The 18,680-nt window shown below is 37.4% G+C and overlaps 1 protein-coding gene across 3 annotated transcripts in view; it reads left to right on the forward strand.

Annotated features, from left to right (window-relative positions):
* Window positions 1-362: 362 nt before the first annotated feature.
* col15a1b (collagen, type XV, alpha 1b) overlaps window positions 363-18,680 on the forward strand; it is a 56,507-nt gene continuing 38,189 nt past the window's right edge. For 2 of the 3 annotated variants that reach the window (XM_073875847.1, XM_073875850.1), the window contains exons 1-2: window positions 364-540; window positions 632-702. In XM_073875847.1, the coding sequence (XP_073731948.1) occupies window positions 530-540; window positions 632-702 (82 nt within the window). In that variant the 5' untranslated portion in view covers window positions 364-529. Of the gene's footprint in view, window positions 541-631; window positions 703-18,680 lie in introns of all 3 variants that reach the window. The other variant, XM_073875851.1, reaches the window with a different exon arrangement.

The raw sequence follows: 18,680 nt of genomic DNA on the forward strand, positions 1-18,680 counted from the left end.
CAAAAAAGATGACTAAACAATAGCTGCCATAATATCGTGACAATATATAGTAGTGTGGGGCCCAAAATGAATGCCTTTTAGTTTTGAAGTATTTTTACCATAGTGCAAAATTAATATAGGGATATAGCTTAATGGACGTGATCATTTACCTGTTAACACAGCTTCAGTAAATAACGGTGCACTTTAAAGAAAAGTCTTGGACTGATGCATGTTGTAATTCACAGCCAAGAGTGATACACAGAAAAACATATTTGTTGAAAGATTGAACAGTCAAGTTGTTTATGGGGTCACTGCACTAAAACGGATTTGAAAGAGTGGAGAGCGTCGCTTCTCAGAGATTTTTGGGGTCGGGTTTCAGCAGTGCTGTATAGTGCTGAGACTGAGGCAGTCTTTGTTCTGTGTGCTACTGCAGGCAGTCTAAGTGAGAGTCTTGGAGAGTCGAGGAGGAAAGCACGTGTGACAGACACTGTTAATATGCACATTTTGCACTAAAAAACATTTTTTGGGGGAATTTTGGATTTTTATAAAAATGAAACCACGGTAAGTGGATTGTGTGAATGACTTATTTAATTCAAACTGCAATAGATATATGGTATTGTAATTTTTATTAACATTGACTCTCTTCATTTAGCCTCATGTTTTGTCTGATTGGTGCGCATCTTGCCTTATGGTGTCTCTCATCAGCTCTTCATGTGATGGAGGGTAAGTGCATGACTTTATATTTACATATAACTTTTAATGTAACGGCATTATAATTTGAGCCACTGGACTGCATGGAAAGAATTTGCATTTTATATGCATAAATGGAGAAAAATATGAATTGCAGATTAACTATTAAATCTGACACCTGTAGGCCTTTGGGTGATGTAAAGGAAGAATTGAAGATGAAAGATGTTGTGTCTAAGATGAAGTTGATGTTTACCAAAAGACATACATTCTTGACATGGTTTTAAGTGGAATGATTTTTACATTTTATATAAATAATGTAGACCCACAATTGATTGCATTATACGCAGACACACTTAAAGATGTGTATATGTGGAAGAGAAATGCTACATTACTTTTAAGATCTTATGATGGAGCCCCTTGGTAAATCTCTATGTTTCTTAAAATGACTTGCAGATGAATAGCTTCATTCAGCTTAGAGATGTTCATGTGATTTTAAATCCAGATGTATGCCTATTTTGGGAAATTGTGCAATATTGTGTAATTTTAGTATACAGCAAAAATATGTTTGTTTGTTTAGTTTCACATTTGATACATTTCTGCTTCAGAAAAGGTGCATTCAATTCATCTGTAAGATGTTATAGACATGTTTTGAGATGAGGAAAAATATATATATATATATAAAAGCGTCTGTACCAGTTTCACATTTTAAATGTGCAAGCTCTTTAAATTGGAATTTAAATTTTTCATTGGCTGTCAAAACATCATCTTGAAAACTATTACTTTGAAAGTGATCTTAGCAATAGCCATAATTTTCCCGTCTAGGACTAGGTTAACTATAGAACGTATATATCTCGGCATTTTTAGCTAAAATACATTTGAAGTCATTTTTATTTTTTGGAAAAATTATCCACACTTGAGAGATGTATGTCAACAGTGATTGCAAGGTGTTTGATTTGGTTTCATTTATTTATCTATTTTATTTTATTTATTTTTGGGTTATGGTTATATATCTATTAATTTCACTTACTGCCCAAATTTTGCCTTGATTTAGCCTAGACGTCTGGGTTGTGTTTTAATGGCTTTTAGACATCTTTACAGAGACATACCACTTTTTATGCTAATTTTCCAGCTCCCCTAGAGTTAAACATTTGATTCTTACTGTTTTGGAATCCATTCAGCTGATCACTTTTAGCATAGCTTAGCACAATCCATTGAATCTGATTAGACCATTAGCGTCGTGCTAAAAATAACCAAAGAGTTTCAATATTTTTTCTTATTTAAAACTTGACTCGTCTGTAGTTACATTGTGTACTAAGACAGGCAGAAAATTAAAAGTTGCGATTTTCTAGGCAGATATGGCTATGAACTATACTCTCATTCTGGCGTAATAATCAAGGACTTTGCTGAAGTAACATGGCTGCAGCAGGCGTAGTGATATTACTCACTGCCCGAAAATAGTCCCCTTGGTTACTTTCAATGGCAGGGGACTATTTTCGGGCAGTGCGTAAAATCACTACTGGAAAAATATCGAAACTCTTTGGTTATTTTTTTGCGCGATACTTATGGTCTGATCAGATTCAATGGATTGTGCTAAGCTATGCTAAAAGTGCTAGTGCCAGACCCCGAGATCAGCTGAATGGATTCCAAAATGATAAGAATCAAATGTTTAACTCTAGAGGAGCTGGAAAATGAGCATATTTTCAAAAACCGTGGAGTGTGCCTTTAAAATGCAAAATTGCTTGTTGGGCAAAGCTTAAGGGCACACCAAAACTTTTTTAACGTGGCTTTGGTTGCTGTGATACTTTTGCTTTGTTTATCAGTCATTGTATACGATGGACCGGTTGGTTGTTGTGATATTTTTCCCGCCCCTCCTCCACTGTGATTGGACGGCCATGTGAGAACTGACATTGACAAGCTGAGCTTTCAGTCAAAGTTGAATAATTTCTAACTCTCAGCGTTCAGCGCGGAAAAAACGCTAGATGCTAACTTTTTTGAAAAACGCAGCACTTTCATTGGAAACAATTGAAAACATACGGCCGCCGGCGTAAAACTTTGGTGTGCATGCCCCCTTACAGTTATGGTGTGGAGTGGACAACGCCATTTTAATTGACTTTCAAACTATTTCTCAACATTTTAAAACATTATCTTGTCTTTATTGTCCTTTGTGTGAACTGGCCTTTAAATTTCAAATTATTCTCATGTTACTTCAAAGACATTTTGTGCAGTACCTGTGTTCTGTGAACCATTCATCCATACGATCCTTATTACAGACAACAGAAACATCTGTGTGTATCTGGTTGCCATCAGGTTTGACTGGGCTGTCTGTGTTGACTCTGGATTAGGTGACATGCAGTAAACCATGTGTTGTCTGAGAAGTCAAGTGGAGTCAACAGATGAAGTGGTTTAAGGTGGCTTTTTTTATTGCGATGTTAATTGTATATGCTTTCAGGATGGTCCAAACTGTGCCATAATTTCTTCATATTTCAACACAGTGCTGTGCTCAGATATCTGGAGTGGCTAAATTAAAAGAAAAACTTTCAGAATCAAGTAAATCTTTTATATCCTCTCCATGCAGCTTAGTTAATAGGCCCACTGTCTTCAAAGGACAATCATCCAAACAGCATGACATCCACATAACTTGATCTGCTCTCCAGTGACCTGAAAAACAACATCAGTTTGAATTTGTATCACTACTGTGATACACTAATTTCTTCAGTAAGTTAAATAATGGTTCCAAAAAATAGTTCTTCTATGGCATCGCTGTGAGGAACCTTTTTGTAGTGTCTTTATTTTTAATAGTGCTAATTGTCACTTACAATCTACATTAGCTATGTTGGGTAGTGATATGTCTGTGGATGACACATACGCAGATTATATAAACAGATAATGAAAGTGGATTTACTTTTTAGAGTAGTTCAATTGTTTGGGTTCTGTAAACTTTATGGAGTTGATTTATCTATTTTGTCAATGAAGACAACAATCAGCCTATGTAAGATGACAATCAAATAAGGTTAATTTGAGTGTTAAAGATGTAAAATAAATCTTTGGTGTCCCCAGAGTACGTATGTGAAGTTTTAGCTCAAAACAGCACACAGATAATTTATATAGCATGTTAAAATTGCCACTTTGTAGGTGTGAGTGAAAATGTGCTGTTTTGGGTGTGTCCTTTTAAATGCAATTAGCTGATCTCTGCACTAAATGGCAGTGTCATGGTTGGACAGTGCAGATTAAGGGGCAGTATTATCCCCTTCTGACATCACAGGGGGAGCCAGATTTCAATTACCTATTTTTTCACATGCTTGCAGAGAATGGTTTACTAAAACTAACTTACTGAGATGTTCTTTTTCACATTTTCTAGGCTGATAGAAGCACTGAGGACCGCTTAAACAAGGAAAAATTTTTCATGAAATGTCCCCTTAAAGTATTTAAAATTTACTTAGAAGTTTATTTATATGTATACACTCACCTAAAGGATTATTAGGAAAGCCTGTTCAATTTCTCATTAATGCAATTATCTAATCAACCAATCACATGGCAGTTGCTTCAATGCATTTAGGGGTGTGGTCCTGGTCAAGACAATCTCCTGAACTCCAAACTGAATGTCAGAATGGGAAAGAAAGGTCATTTAAGCAATTTTGAGCATGGCATGGTTGTTGGTGCCAGACGGGCCAGTCTGAGTATTTCACAATCTGCTCAGTTACTGGGATTTTCATGCACATCCATTTCTAGGGTTTGCAAAGAATGATGTGAAAAGGGAAAAACATGCAGTATGCGGCAGTCCTGTGGGCGAAAATGCATTGTTGATGCTAGAGGTCAGAGGAGAATGGGCCGACTCGTTACAACCGAGGTATGCAGCAAAGCATTTGTGAAGCCACACTACGCAACAACCTTGAGGCGGATGGGCTACAACAGCAGAACACCCCACCGGGTACCACTCATCTCCACTACAAATCGGAAAAAGAGGCGACAATTTGCTCAAGCTCACCAAAATTAGACAGTTAAAAACTGGAAAAATGTTGCCTGATCTGATGAGTCTCGATTTCTGTTAAGACATTCAATGGTAGAGTCAGAATTTGGCGTAAACAGAATGAGAAAATTGATCCATCATGACTTGTTACTACTGTGCAGGCTGGTGCTGGTGGTGTAATGGTGAGGCGGATGTTTTTTTGACACACTTTAGGCCCCTTAGTGCCAATTAGGCATCGTTTAAATTCCACTGCCCATCTGAGCATTGTTTCTGACCATGTCTATCCCTTTATGACCACCATGTACCCATCCTCTGATGGCTACTTCCAGCAGGATAATGCACCATGTCACAAAGCTCAAATCATTTCAAATTGGTTCTTGAACATGACAATGTACTAAAATGGCCCCCAAAGTCACCAGATCTCAACCCAATAGAGCATCTTTGGGATGTGGTGGAACGGGAGCTTCGTGCCCTGGATGTGCATCCCACAAATCTCCATCAACTGCAAGATGCTATCCTATCAATATGGGCCAACATTTCTAAAGAATGCTTTCAGAACCTTGTTGAATCAATGCCACGTAGAATTAATGCAGTTCTCTGGGCAAAAGGGGGTCAAACACAGTATTAGTATGCTGTTCCTAATAATCCTTTAGGTGAGTGTAAGTGGATAATTGACTAACAGTAATTTAGCAGTTATTGTAGATTTTATGCACAACCCTCTCACAGCTTGGCTTTCTCAAAATGTGTAGCCGAGTTTCTTTCTGACACTGTTCTGCTGATAAAACAAATAATCACTTGTTATTCTGCTATGTACTGATGCTTTTGCTGTCGGTTTGATTCATGTAATGCATCTTAAATAGGCCTATTTTCACATTGTGATCATTTGTATTTGCTGGCTGAAAATCATTTAATCACTGTATTTATCAAGTCTACAGTATTAAGGTCTTTAGTTTGAGATATATAAATAGTAGTTATACATTTCACAGTGGAGTCACAGTGGTCATTTGTTAAGCTATTAGTGTGGTCACTCATTGTGGGGTCTGGCATGAGGTCAAATGCAGAATGAGATAATGAAAGTTTTATTTTATTTCCAGTCAGGTCTGATTTTATTTAAATACTTTGTGAAATTAGTTTGCGTTAAAGCGGTGCAAAGATTAGCATTAATCAAAATCAACACTATAACAGAGTTATGCTGTCTGCGATTTTTGAAATGAGCTGTTTCCTCTGTGCATTGCTGTAAAACATTGAAAAGCACATTGACCCCAAAAGTGACATCATTGATTTACAGCAAGTTCCCATCCGCCATTTTTCAGATATACAATACAGCCATTTAGCATTTACAGTGATCTATTACACACATCGGAAAATATACAACATGGAAAAAAACATCATCCCCCGCCACCACCTCCTTAACCAATCACATGCAGGGAACTTTGGATAAGGGTCAGACTGAGGATGAGAATGAACTGAATGGACAATCAATTTCTACTGACAATCCTAGCATATACTGTAAGCCATACAGTACATGTCTGTATGGTGTTGAATTTGTGTGTTTAATTGTGAAATCACATTGAGAAGCAGAATCCTTACTTTTCTGGCACAGAAGCATGGAATAAAAAGGTCTCATTTAGGAAACAATGGCATGCCTCTTGAGGGGAGCTTTAAAGGGCTTGTTCACTTTAAAAGTCGTTTATTACTATCACGCATGCATATGACTTAGCCTTTAGCGAAACACAGGAGGAGAAAATTGTAAGAATGTCGATGCTGCATGCTAAATGACAGTGAATGGTTAGTAACTCTGTTCAATCTCAGAATGTGTTCTTTATGCTGTCGAACACAATAGAGACCATTTCACAAAGACATTACGGAAAATACACGAGAAATGCATACAGGATTTGTCTGGGATCATTTGATTTTTGGTTCAGGTGATGCTTGGCTGAATGCATTTTTAAAAATGCATGCATGAGCTATTGTGTTTCACTTAAGAAAACACATATGGGTTTAGCACAGAGGTGGGCATGAAATATCCGGCCTTCGAAGCAGTTTATATCTATATGAATTAAATATCATTACGTAGGATTTTTGTGCAAAATTACAAATATTTATGCAATACCAAAGACATTCTGCAGTACTGTTAGGGGACGTGCACACTAAAGCTTTTACGGCAGCAGCATTTTCAATTGTTTCCAATGGAAGCTTGGCGTTTTTCACGCAGCGCTGAGCGAAGAGAGATGAAAAATATTCAACTTTGGGTGAAAAGCTCCACTTGTCAGTTCTCACACGGCGGTCCAATCACGGCCGTGTGAGAACTGACATTGACGAGCTGAGCTTTTCAAAGTTGAACGTTTTTTACTCTTGGCGCTCAGCGGTGAGTGCGGAAATAATGCAGAGAGCTGGCTTTGGCCCTGTCCCAAAAGGCGCACTTCATGTGGACTTTCGGTCTTGTGGCCTTAAATTGCGCGTGCTCGCTTAGTCTACGAGTCCGTTGGGTGTCCCATCTGTCATTTTTACACTCCGAAGTGTGCTTATCAGCGCTCCCTTTGCATCCTTAATGCAAATAGCGTCAATAAGATGCTGCAAATAAGAAACTGACTTCAGCCTCGTCTGACTTTGCGCAGCGACGTATGTACTGTGCGCAATAGGCACGGTTAAGGGGCATTAATGTAATTACAAACATTAAAATAACATGTCTGTCTGTTTATCCAGTCTGCCTCACCATGTTAGTTTGTGACCTGAACACCTGATTACGTCAAAACATAGCCTGCATCCCAATAGGCCTATATGCCCTTTAACGTTATGCACTGTTTTGTTAGGGGAAAGTATATTTGAGTTCATTGAAAGAGATGGGACATAGTAAATATAATTTCAACTACTATTTAGTACTGATAGTATTGGAATGCAATATCGTACATTTCCATGGATGCTCAACCATCGGTCAGTGCCTACTTTATGGTACATAGTATTCTGCAAATGTTTAAAATATATTGTTTTGAGTTAACTAGACTCGTAGTACGTCATGTTCAAATCATATTCAGGAATCAGAGCTTATTGCATGTGTTAAACAGATTTGTACTGACAGGTGGCCACATTTGGGTTGACAGCTACAACTAGAGGGATGAATGGAGTTTGTGGTCAAGCCTATTAAAGGCGCTCTAAGGGAATCTGTGTGACGTTCCTTCCTGTTGACGTTCGAAGTGTTGTCAAACTAAACGGAGCATAGCTAACTCATCCCCTCCCCCTCCATTCCGTGCTTTCTGAACGAGTCATGAACGCGCCCAACCCCACTCCCAAATCCTTCTTGTCGTTTATTGGCTGGAACACTTTGTTATGTTTCGTGGTGGTAGGTTTGACCACTTTGTTTTTGTTGCAGTTTGCGAAGTCTGGGCTGTCTGCAGAGACCGCGTTTTTTTTTACAGTTTGTTCAGGGGACAGGCAGCGAACAGATAGTGAGGAGATGTTTACTGTATGAAACAAAAAAATGTTTTATGGCCTAAAACGCGTGAATTCACTTAGAGTACCTATAAACTGCTCAGGTGCTATAGTAACATTTAACCTTGTTAGTTTGTGTCTTTTATGTGTTGTTTCTACAAATTGTTTCAAAATAAAACAACACATCAAAGGGTTCCCAAAGAGGAACCTTTAAAGACAAGAATAATGTTCCATTTACATTGAATAAACAAAGTAATATGTGTCATTGTAATTTTCAATCTAAAGTTATTAATATAATATTTGTTTTTTTTTAAAGGGTTTTAATTAAGCAGATCACCCCAGAAACCCCTAACCCTAAAATAAACGCTAACTCTTTCTCCATAATAACATATCTCATCATGCAAATTTGTAATTACTTCGAATGAGAGCATTTTTCTATTGTCATTCACATGTGACCTCCAGGTGGGTGATTGAGTAAATGAGTTTGAACAGAGCATCTGGGGGATGCTTGACCTGGAAATTCCTATCATTCTCTGCCCAGGAGTCAGGCCTAGACTCCTCAGGTACTTTATATTACAATGAGAATACACTCCCTTAACACACACAAGCATCTCTTTCTCTCATTACCTGCAGCATCGTTGGTACTAATTAGACTTATAAAGGAACACATAAGTGGAATAGACCCCCAGATTGTTGAAAGAAATTAAGTTTCGAAGAATTTAAAATCATGGTAATTGACCCACCAAAATTGTGAACATTAGTGATTTATGGATGGTAGTCTGCAGGGACGTGCACAGGGGGGTTGCTCAGGTTGCCCGGGCAACTGCCCATATGCCATATATATATATATATATATATATATATATATATATATATATATATATATATATATATATATATATATATATATATATATATATATATATATATATATATATATATATATATATAATAAAGACCCTGTTATTTTCAATCCTTCATATAGCCCGTGAGGTTTTTTTTGGGGGGGTGCCCTTTTTTTTAGGTCAGAGCAACTGCCCCTCAAAATTCCTGTGCACGTCCCTGGTTATGCTTTTATTTTTACCTGCTTTTCTATCTTCTCCATGTTCTTAATGTGATGTATCAATATTCTTTGTTCATAGTTTACTTCTGTCCTAAACATCAACCTGCCAAAAGGGACTACGGATGAAAACTTTTGTCAATATTGGCTAAATCTGGTGCATTTTACATATTTATGCATTAATAATGTGCTTTATCCCTGATAAAAAAAGAAGTAACCTAAACTAAATGCATCTCCAGTAAGAAAGGTCATGCTCATATTAGTTAATATGTAAAAAAAAATGTAGGCTTGATTCTAGTTAAAAAGTCAAGAAGTTCAATATCAGTTCAGTAATGTTCAAAATAGTTTAGCAAGGTATATTAAAGTTCACGTTCTTTCTGATCCCATTTTTTAAACCCTAGTTAGTGTGTAATGTTGCTATAATAGAATGAATAATACCTGTTAAATGATAAAGCTCAAAGTTCACTGCCAGGCGATATATTTTCTTTAACAGAATTCGCCTTTCAAAGCCAGCGAACGGCCGGTTTGGACTGCAGCCCTTTACTTCCTGCTTTAATGACGTTTTCTGACTAAACTCCGCCCACAGGAATACGTCAGTCGCCAGCTAAGCTAACGGTCGGCAAGCTATAAATCACAACACACTAAACAAACTACTACACAATCAGAACTCGATGTGTATTTCTAAAGGAGGGACTTCATACAACAAGGAAGACATCAGCCCGTGTTGATGACAGTGAAAACAGCGCTATACAGATAAGTCAATTTTGTTTTTTACACGTGAAACATGAACACATGTTATATTGCGCACTATAAACACAATCAAAGCTTCAAAAACACAGAAAAAACACTTTCCTGTCGTCCAATCAATATGACTTGGGAATTATATAGTATTTTTAAAGTTATATTAAGCCTTGTGTAAAAAATACATTTAAGTAGACCACTTGCCTGTCACTCCACCCTTTAGAGTGGGGGGTGAAAATTTGATGTGCAGGTTCAAATTAATATAACTTTGGCATTTTTTGGTCTAAAAGACTAATCTTGGTCTTGTTTTAAAGAAGACAATGTAAGGTTTTTCACTGATGTTTCTGGAGGTGAAAATATTTAACAGAAAAATTGTTATAGCAGTTTAAATTTATTATAATAATTAAAAATAATGCAATAACATATTAATGTGATAAATAAAATTATAAAAATGAACATGTTTCACAAAAGTAATAATGTAAACATGAGGCCATATGTCTCAAGCAGTTGTGATCCAAATTTTAAGTTAAAATCACAAAAAATGAGGTTTGTGTAACACTTTTAGTGGTTTTACCAACAACGGCCACTAGATGTCAACGGTTTGCTGCATTCTCTTGTCACAAATTGATAAAATACTGTCACTGTATTATTATAACTGCTAAAACGTTTTCAAATATGAAAACTACATTCTTGGAGCTTTCCAATGATATATAGTTTGTCAACATTTTTGAAGATTTATAATATGATATTAGAATTATGAATATATAAAATTAATATGCATTCCTATGGGGGGTGGGGTCATGTAACTAAAAACTGTCACTACATTATTTCTATCATCAGATGACCTTGAAATATAAAAACTACATTCTGAGAGCTTTCCAGTGATATATAGTTTATCAATATTTTTTAGGTTTAGAGTAGGGGTTTAGTGTTAGACATATGTAAAAACAAATTGGGCCTACATGTTGGCCTGTGATCTTTTAGAAATTGACTCTCACTACGTCATTTCTTTCCCAAAATTTTGATGAAATATGAAAACTACACTCTAAGAGCTTTCCAAAGATATATAGTTTGACAAGATTTTTTAGGTTTAGAACAGGGTATTAGTGCTATACATATGTAAAAACAAATTGGGTCCACCTGTGGCCCGTGACGTTTTAGAAACTGACTCTCACTATGTCATAATTTTCCAAAAATTGTGATGAAATATGAAAACTACACTCTTAGAGCTTTCCAAAGATATATAGTTTGTCAAGATTTTTAGGTTTAGGATAGGGTATTAGTATTATAAATATGTAAAAACAATGTGGGCCCGCTTGAGGGTCTGTGACCTTTTAGAAAATGACTCAAACTATGTCAATATTTTCCCAAAATGATGATGACAAATGAAAACTACACTCTTAGAGCTTTCCATTGATATACAGTTTGTCATGATTGGATAAGAATTCATATGCAAAACACTGAAGTAATTGTAGGCATCCCACCAGTGGGACAATGACATTTAGCAGGACATAAATGTTTTGAGGCGCACTCTCTTCATAAAGTAATCAATTACTCTCCCTATATAATTTATTTTATAAAACACTGCTGAAATATGTATTCTAGAGGCTTAGACCTTTCCAAAAATATATAGTTTGTCATGATTCAATAAACATTTACATCCAAAATATTGAAGTAAACCTAGGTGTTCCTCTACAGGAACAGTGACAGTTAAGTGGTTAAAAGTAATTTAATTGACCTTTTGTGTTCTATTGAAGCACATGGAGTCACATGTTTGGACAACATGACAGCAAGTATATTTATTACTTTGGGGCTAGCTATTTCTTTAATAAACAAGTTACAATTAAAGTTTGATTATGTTAGTGAAATGTATGACAAAATCTAGAAGGAATAGGCTGGCCACTTTAAATATACATTAAACCAAACATTTCCTGCTCTCAACAAGTGGCAAAAACCTGACTTGAATATCTGCAACAAGTAAAAACGAGGTGGGGGTTATTCTGCAATGAAAACATATTTCATACATCTTAAACAGAAGCACCATTGAGTTTGAGCTTACTCTCTGCCCTTACAGGTTTATAAGGAGGGCAGATCTCGAAAATGTTATAATGACCTGAGTCAGAGCGTGGAACAGTAGCCCACTGTCTGATCTGACCCAACTTTTTCCCAACAAACAACTCGTACTGATTGGCTCAATAAACCGACTGTCTGTGATGTCACTCACTGCCTGACTGCATGTCATGGTGTCAGTCCAGCAATAGATACACAGTTCAAACATACTTTTAAAGTATGTTCAAGTTTTTGAGTAGGTTTAGTAACTTTTGTGATATTGCAATTTTGCGTTTACATGATGTAGACATCTAACCACGGCTCAAGAATAAAAGAAGAAAATAAATAAATGACTCCAAATTTTAAGGTTATTTTGGCTAAAAGTGGGTCCAGACTATATCAGGTCTATACTTTACTTAGATGGCAAAATGATGGCTTTTGCTTGCTGGGAGTTGACCATGTTGTCAGAAGGATTAAGGGTGAAACTCATGGTTCATTATTCATGTGAAAGTTTATTTTACGTAGTAGGCAGGCTTTACCGAAAGTGACCTGCATGATTTTGATTTAATGTGTCATAGCACTGTTTTTGTTCACTCATAAGGCCTCCTTCATTTTGCTAATTAATTACTGAAGCCCAGCGTCTGTCAGCTTGTGTTCTTTAACTTGTTCTGATGATAATCCCTCAGTATCTTGACTCTCACACACCCTTACAACCAATCAGTGGACAGAACAGACAGAGTCAAAGATTAAACCTTTAGGAGATCGGTAGTGTTTATACTTTTGTTACATTTTGTTTTGAACATTTGGGACACTGCTTAACTAGTAGATCTTACACTGGGTTACATATTCTGTAACTCGCCACTAGGGGGAGCTGGAGGATAACATGCTGCCCATCTTGACGAGGCTTTCCAAACCTGGGCTCATAATATTTGCTTTTCCTACTATGGAAGTCAAGGGGTACGTCAATTGTGTGGTTGCCATCATTTATCAAAATATCTTCTAAATACCTTAAGAATAAAGAAACTCATGAAGAAACATGAGTGTGAGTAAAAGATGACAGAAGTTTCATTTTTGGGTAAACTATCCCCACAATCCAAATGTGTTAGCAGCAAGGTAATAGGTTTCATTGCAACACATAAAATCTGCAACTTGAATGCACTGTAAGTTACTTTGTCTGCCAAATGTAAATAGAAGGTATTTAAATGAATTCAATAACAAATCATAAAGCTTGTAAAATTCACTTTATTTAAAGGAACAGTATGTAGGATTGTGGCCAAAACTGGTACTGCAATCACAAACTTGTGGCTAAAACTGGTACTACAATCACACAACTGGATCCTATACCATGAAAATGGTTAAACAAACTCAGGGTTACAGGATTAGTTTTAAGTTGACAAAACTAAGCCAATGTGAACAGGCCTTGTTGGTACAAGCTATCTTCATGGTACCCAAAACCCAGGATTTTCACAAACTAATTTTAAACTTACCTGGCTCACCAACTAAACCGACTTCATGGTATAGGCCTCTGTTGGCCAATACACAACATGACAACATAAACATCAGTTGAGGGCTGCAACGCCACTTTTTAAATAATTGTTAAAATGCTTAAGAGTATTAAACTAAATATTATGGGGATGTTTCCAGGACAGAGTTTATCCTAGACTAAAATGCATGTTTGAACTGCCCTCTTTTAAAAGCATCTTGCCCTGAAGTATCTTTACATATATCATTGTCATTGTTTTGACTCAAGATGTACACCACTATCAGGGTTTCCCGCAGAAAATTTGCTAGTTAAGGTGGTAGGTTTGGGCGGGGCAATCAATGGGGCGGGGCGTACGTATCATGGTGAAAATTAAAATATTTTTATTTAAAACACTCAAATAAAACTTAATTTTGAAGAGACTATGACAGAAAATGAACACATTCTAGATTATTAATGAATGAAATGTTTTTAGCTCTAACGGGAAGAGCTGCGTGATGAAGTGAAACTAAAGGGTTAATAAACACAAACTGAAGCAGATGTTGTAGAACGTCTGGCGAACGATGATAGATAGCGTGAAGATTGTAAAAACTGATTATTAACCACTATTAATGACATTATCTTACAGGTATGTAACTACTGTAGCATGTAAAAATGCACATAAATAACATGAGCAAGAGCGCTCAACAATTATATTAAATCAACAGGCACGTTCAACCTAGCAGTCCTAGCTAGCAGGTTGCTCAAACAACAAAACTAACTTTAAATTTGCAAGAACTATAGACTAATACAATAACAGGCTTAAATAAACCCAAAACATAAGTCCACCTACAGTTCTCACGGACACGTGTTTTATCAACTGGCTATCCTCCAGACATGACGGACCACTTCTTTATCTCATTTCGGCTGTGTGGCGCGTGTGCACGCTCGCGGTGTGAAGCGCGTCTGTGCTATTCTCCGAGATGTTTTATCAACTGGCTAGTCATCCTCCAGACAGTGACGGTCCAGACCACGTCTTTCTCATTTCGGCCGTGTGGCGCGCGTGCCCACTCACGGTGTAAAGTAGGGAAACCCTGACTATTGTTTTTTGTAAGGTATGTTTGTAAAAATGACTTGAAGGAACAGTATGTAGGATTGTGGTCAAAACTGGTACGGCAATCACAAAACTTGTGGCTAAAACTGGTACTGCAATCACACAACTGGTGGCCAATACACAACATGACAACATAAACATAAGTTGAGGGCTGCAACTCCACTTTTTAAATGACAATATCCTGGCCAGACCACTGTTGTCAGTGATATAAGTATTTGAAATGAAAATGATTTCTTAATGCCTAGTGACATATCAGGGCCATTTTATGATTAATTGATATACATTTCTTACATACTGTTCCTTTAATGGTATAAATCATCATGTAAATAATTAGTCCATGTAGATAAACATTTAATATTAACTAATTTGTGTGATTTTAAAATCAGTAGTTAGTCTCAAAATGTGCTGTATTGCTTCATAATTACACATTTCTGTGCATCATCTGCAACATGCGCTTTGCAAGGTTGAGAGCAGACAAATATGTTTTCCCAACAAAATACCGGCTTTTCATAAGCAACAGAAATGTAAGGCAAATAATTATGTCTAGCACTTAATTCTGTTTCTAGCTCTGGCATTTTGAGGACAGTTCTGTATAATTGATCTTTTAGACATAATGTCCTTGTATGGAGGCTACTGCTAATTGAAAGTTTTCTATAGACTGGAAATTCACATTGTACAGCTGATGGCTTTTGACAAGAAACTTATTATTAAGGGGCAGTTTCCCGGACAGGTATTAGACTAGTCCTAGACTTAAACACTTTTAAGAGCTCTCTAAACTGAAAACAACTTGCACTGACATATCTTAAAATACATCAGGGCCCTTTGTTTTACCTCAACATGCACACAGGTAATGTTTTTAGTAAGGCATGTTTGTTAAAACTAGTACTTTTATGTTCATGATACTTTTTACATAGACATGCATTCAGCAGGATATATGATGCTTACTGGGATGAACATTAATGTACATTAGATCAGGAAAAAAGCAGGATATATTTAGTGGAGACTAAAGAGCAGCTTAACTGGTTTATTTAATCAATCTTGTGCTTTTTATTTACAAACTGCATTTGATAAGTAGTGGATGTGGGAGGTTGTGGGACCAAAACATTCCCAAATGAATAGTAATGCTTTTTGCAGCTGCAGATTTTTTGGTTTACAAATTCCAAGTGAATTGTTTGGGCATTTCGCGTGTTTGAATATGAATTTTTTATTTTGTGTACTTCAGTTTTGACAGGCAGATACACACACATTAAAAAATTCTCTGTTAATTGAAAAACTCTGAAACATTTATACAGAAGCACACACACACAAAACAGGCTTTTCTTTGTCATGTTATTGATGTGTTTGATCACTGATCTGTGAAAACCTGGCTGAGGGTTTTGGGTTGATTCTTCCATGCCCTAATTTTCCCCTCTGCTTATGGAGTGCAACTCTCATTTATTATTGGATGTGGGGACCTTCCAGCTTCCATAGGACTGACTCTCTTTTCTCATAGTTTCACAATGTCTGTTTTAAAGTTATGTTGCCTGCAAGATGAGTATCTTTTTTTAATTTAAAGAAATTGCCAATACAAAATGTTGTTGTTTGGGAAATACTGTACACTCACCTAAAGGATTATTAGGAACACCATACTAATACTGTGTTTGACCTCCTTTCGCCTTCAGAACTGCCTTAATTCTACGTGGCATTAATTCAACAAGGTTCTGAAAGCATTCTTTAGAAATGTTGGCCCATATTGATAGGATAGCATCTTGCAGTTGATGGAGATTTGTGGGATGCACATCCAGGGCACGAAGCTCCCGTTCCACCACATCCCAAAGATGCTCTATTGGGTTGAGATCTGGTGACTGTGGGGGCCGTTTTAGTACAGTGAACTCATTGTCATGTTCAAGAAACCAATTTGAAATGATTCAGGCTTTGTGACATGGTGCATTATCCTGCTGGAAGTAGCCATAAGAGGATGGGTACTTGGTGGTCATAAAGGGATGGACATGGTCAGAAACAATGCTTAGGTAGGCCATGGCATTTAAACGATGCCCAATTGACAATAAGGGGCCTAAAGTGTGCCAAGAAAACATCCCACACACCATTACACCACCACCACAGTGGGAACAAGGCATGATGGATACAAATTCTGACTCTACCATCTGAGTGTCACAACAGAAATCGAGACCCATCAGACCAGGCAACATTTTTCCAGTCTTCAACTGTCCATTTTTGGTGAGCTTGTGCAAATTGTAGCCTCTTTTTCCTATTTGTGGAGATGAGTGGTACCAGGTGGGGTCTTCTGCTGTTGTAGTCCATCTGCCTCAAGGTTGTGCGTGTTGTGGCTTTACAAATGCTTTGCTGCATACCTCGGTTGTTTATTTCAGTAAAAGTTGGTCTTCTAGCAGCTTGAATCAGTCGGCCCATTCTCCTCTGACCTCTAGCATCAACAAGGCATTTTTGCCCTCAGGACTGACGCATACTGGATGTTTTTTTCCTTTTCACACCATTCCTTGCAAACCCTAGAAATGGTTGTGCATGAAAATCCCAGTAACTGAGCAGATTGTGAAATACTCAGACCGGCTCATCTGGCACCAACAACCATGCCACACTCTTTAATTGCTTAAATCACCTTTCTTTGCCATTCTGACATTCAGTTTGGAGTTCAGGAGATTGTCTTGAACAGGACCACACCCCTAAATGAGTATTACTCATAAAATTGCTAAAAAATAACCTAAGAAAATTTAAAGGATCATTGTGTAACTTTTAGAGAAGGTTCTCTTGGCAGAAATACAATATAATATACATAACTATATTATCAGTGGTGTATATAGCCTTACATAATGAACTGTACTGTTTTTAATACCTTAATGAGCTGTTTTTATCTCCATACACCGCGGGACCTCCTTTACATGAAAGTTGCTGTCATGTTTTTACAGTAGCCCTAAACGGACAAACTACTCTACAGAGCGCGTTTCGTATATATGTTGTTTCAGACAACGACATGTTTGTCCTGTGGCGGCTACCATATGCGTTTAACTGTTGGTTGCAATTCGTAATCTCACCACTAGATGCTGCTAAAATGTACACACACACACACACCATCTTTAAGTGAATTTCTGCATTGTCCTCCTGTTTACAATGCAAAAAAAATTACTTTCTTAGTATTTTCAAAAGATTGGCAATGGGGTAAATTTTCACAACATCTCAATACAACAGCAAGTGGTATTGAGTATTGTGAGCACAATGGTATGTGTTATCAATTTCGTAAAAAGTCTTGTATTTCTTATGAGACTGCAGTATTACTTTAGTTTTCCACGTAAACTTTATTTTAGAGCTGAACTCCAGCAGTTGATCTAGCATTCACTTGCAAGCGTGTTGCTCCCTGTGGCCAGTGTCTGTTTGCTTATATCAGTATAAGCAGAAGAAGGTTAAAAAACACTGGTCATTGTTGTGAAATCTTCCCATTTGTTTGTGTACGCAAACTGCATTAAATCTTTAATAGAGGTGGTAATATATTGCTCTGTTTGTAACATTTGTAAGATGAATATAAGGCAAAAGTACAGAAAGTCACATTTTGTCAACACTTGATTATGCAAATGCTTTTCCAACAAAGAACAACCAACATTCATCCTGACCTATATATGTATGTATGGATGGATGGATGGATATGGTCTAGCGTTGATTTTTGGCTGGGGGTGAACGAGGGAGTTGTAGGCTGCCAATTTGCCTCTATGTGTGCTCAACAATTCCATTATAATGGACTCTCTGACATAGAAAATGGGACATTTGGCTGCCCTTCCGAATACCAAAGTCTGCGTGGTGCTGTGGGGTACTGAGGGCTTTTAAGGGGTCTGATCTGTGGCCCCTCGGGACAGAGAGGAGGTGCAAATGGGAGCGTCTCATGACTGCGGGAGCAGTGGATGCGCTTATAGCTGAGCAGCATGGCTGCCCCATTGCTGCAGCTGACCTGTCTGGTTCTCCTGAGCTCGGTCACTGACTCATCTCAGATCCAGTGGTTCAGGTTTCTGTGGGGTCGAGAGAAGACCACACCTATCCCAGCTGTCACTACACCTGCACCGGAGAGGAGCACACTCCCCGTCCTCCCGACCCTTCCTCCTCCTCCAACAGAGGAAGCCAGCAGACCTAAAAAACCTCTCAGAATGTGGAAGGGTGGTGAGTGGTCCTGCCTGGAGCATGATTGTTTGGC

The sequence above is a fragment of the Misgurnus anguillicaudatus genome, chromosome 2 (assembly GCF_027580225.2).
Source record: "Misgurnus anguillicaudatus chromosome 2, ASM2758022v2, whole genome shotgun sequence".
Lineage (NCBI taxonomy): Eukaryota > Metazoa > Chordata > Actinopteri > Cypriniformes > Cobitidae > Misgurnus > Misgurnus anguillicaudatus.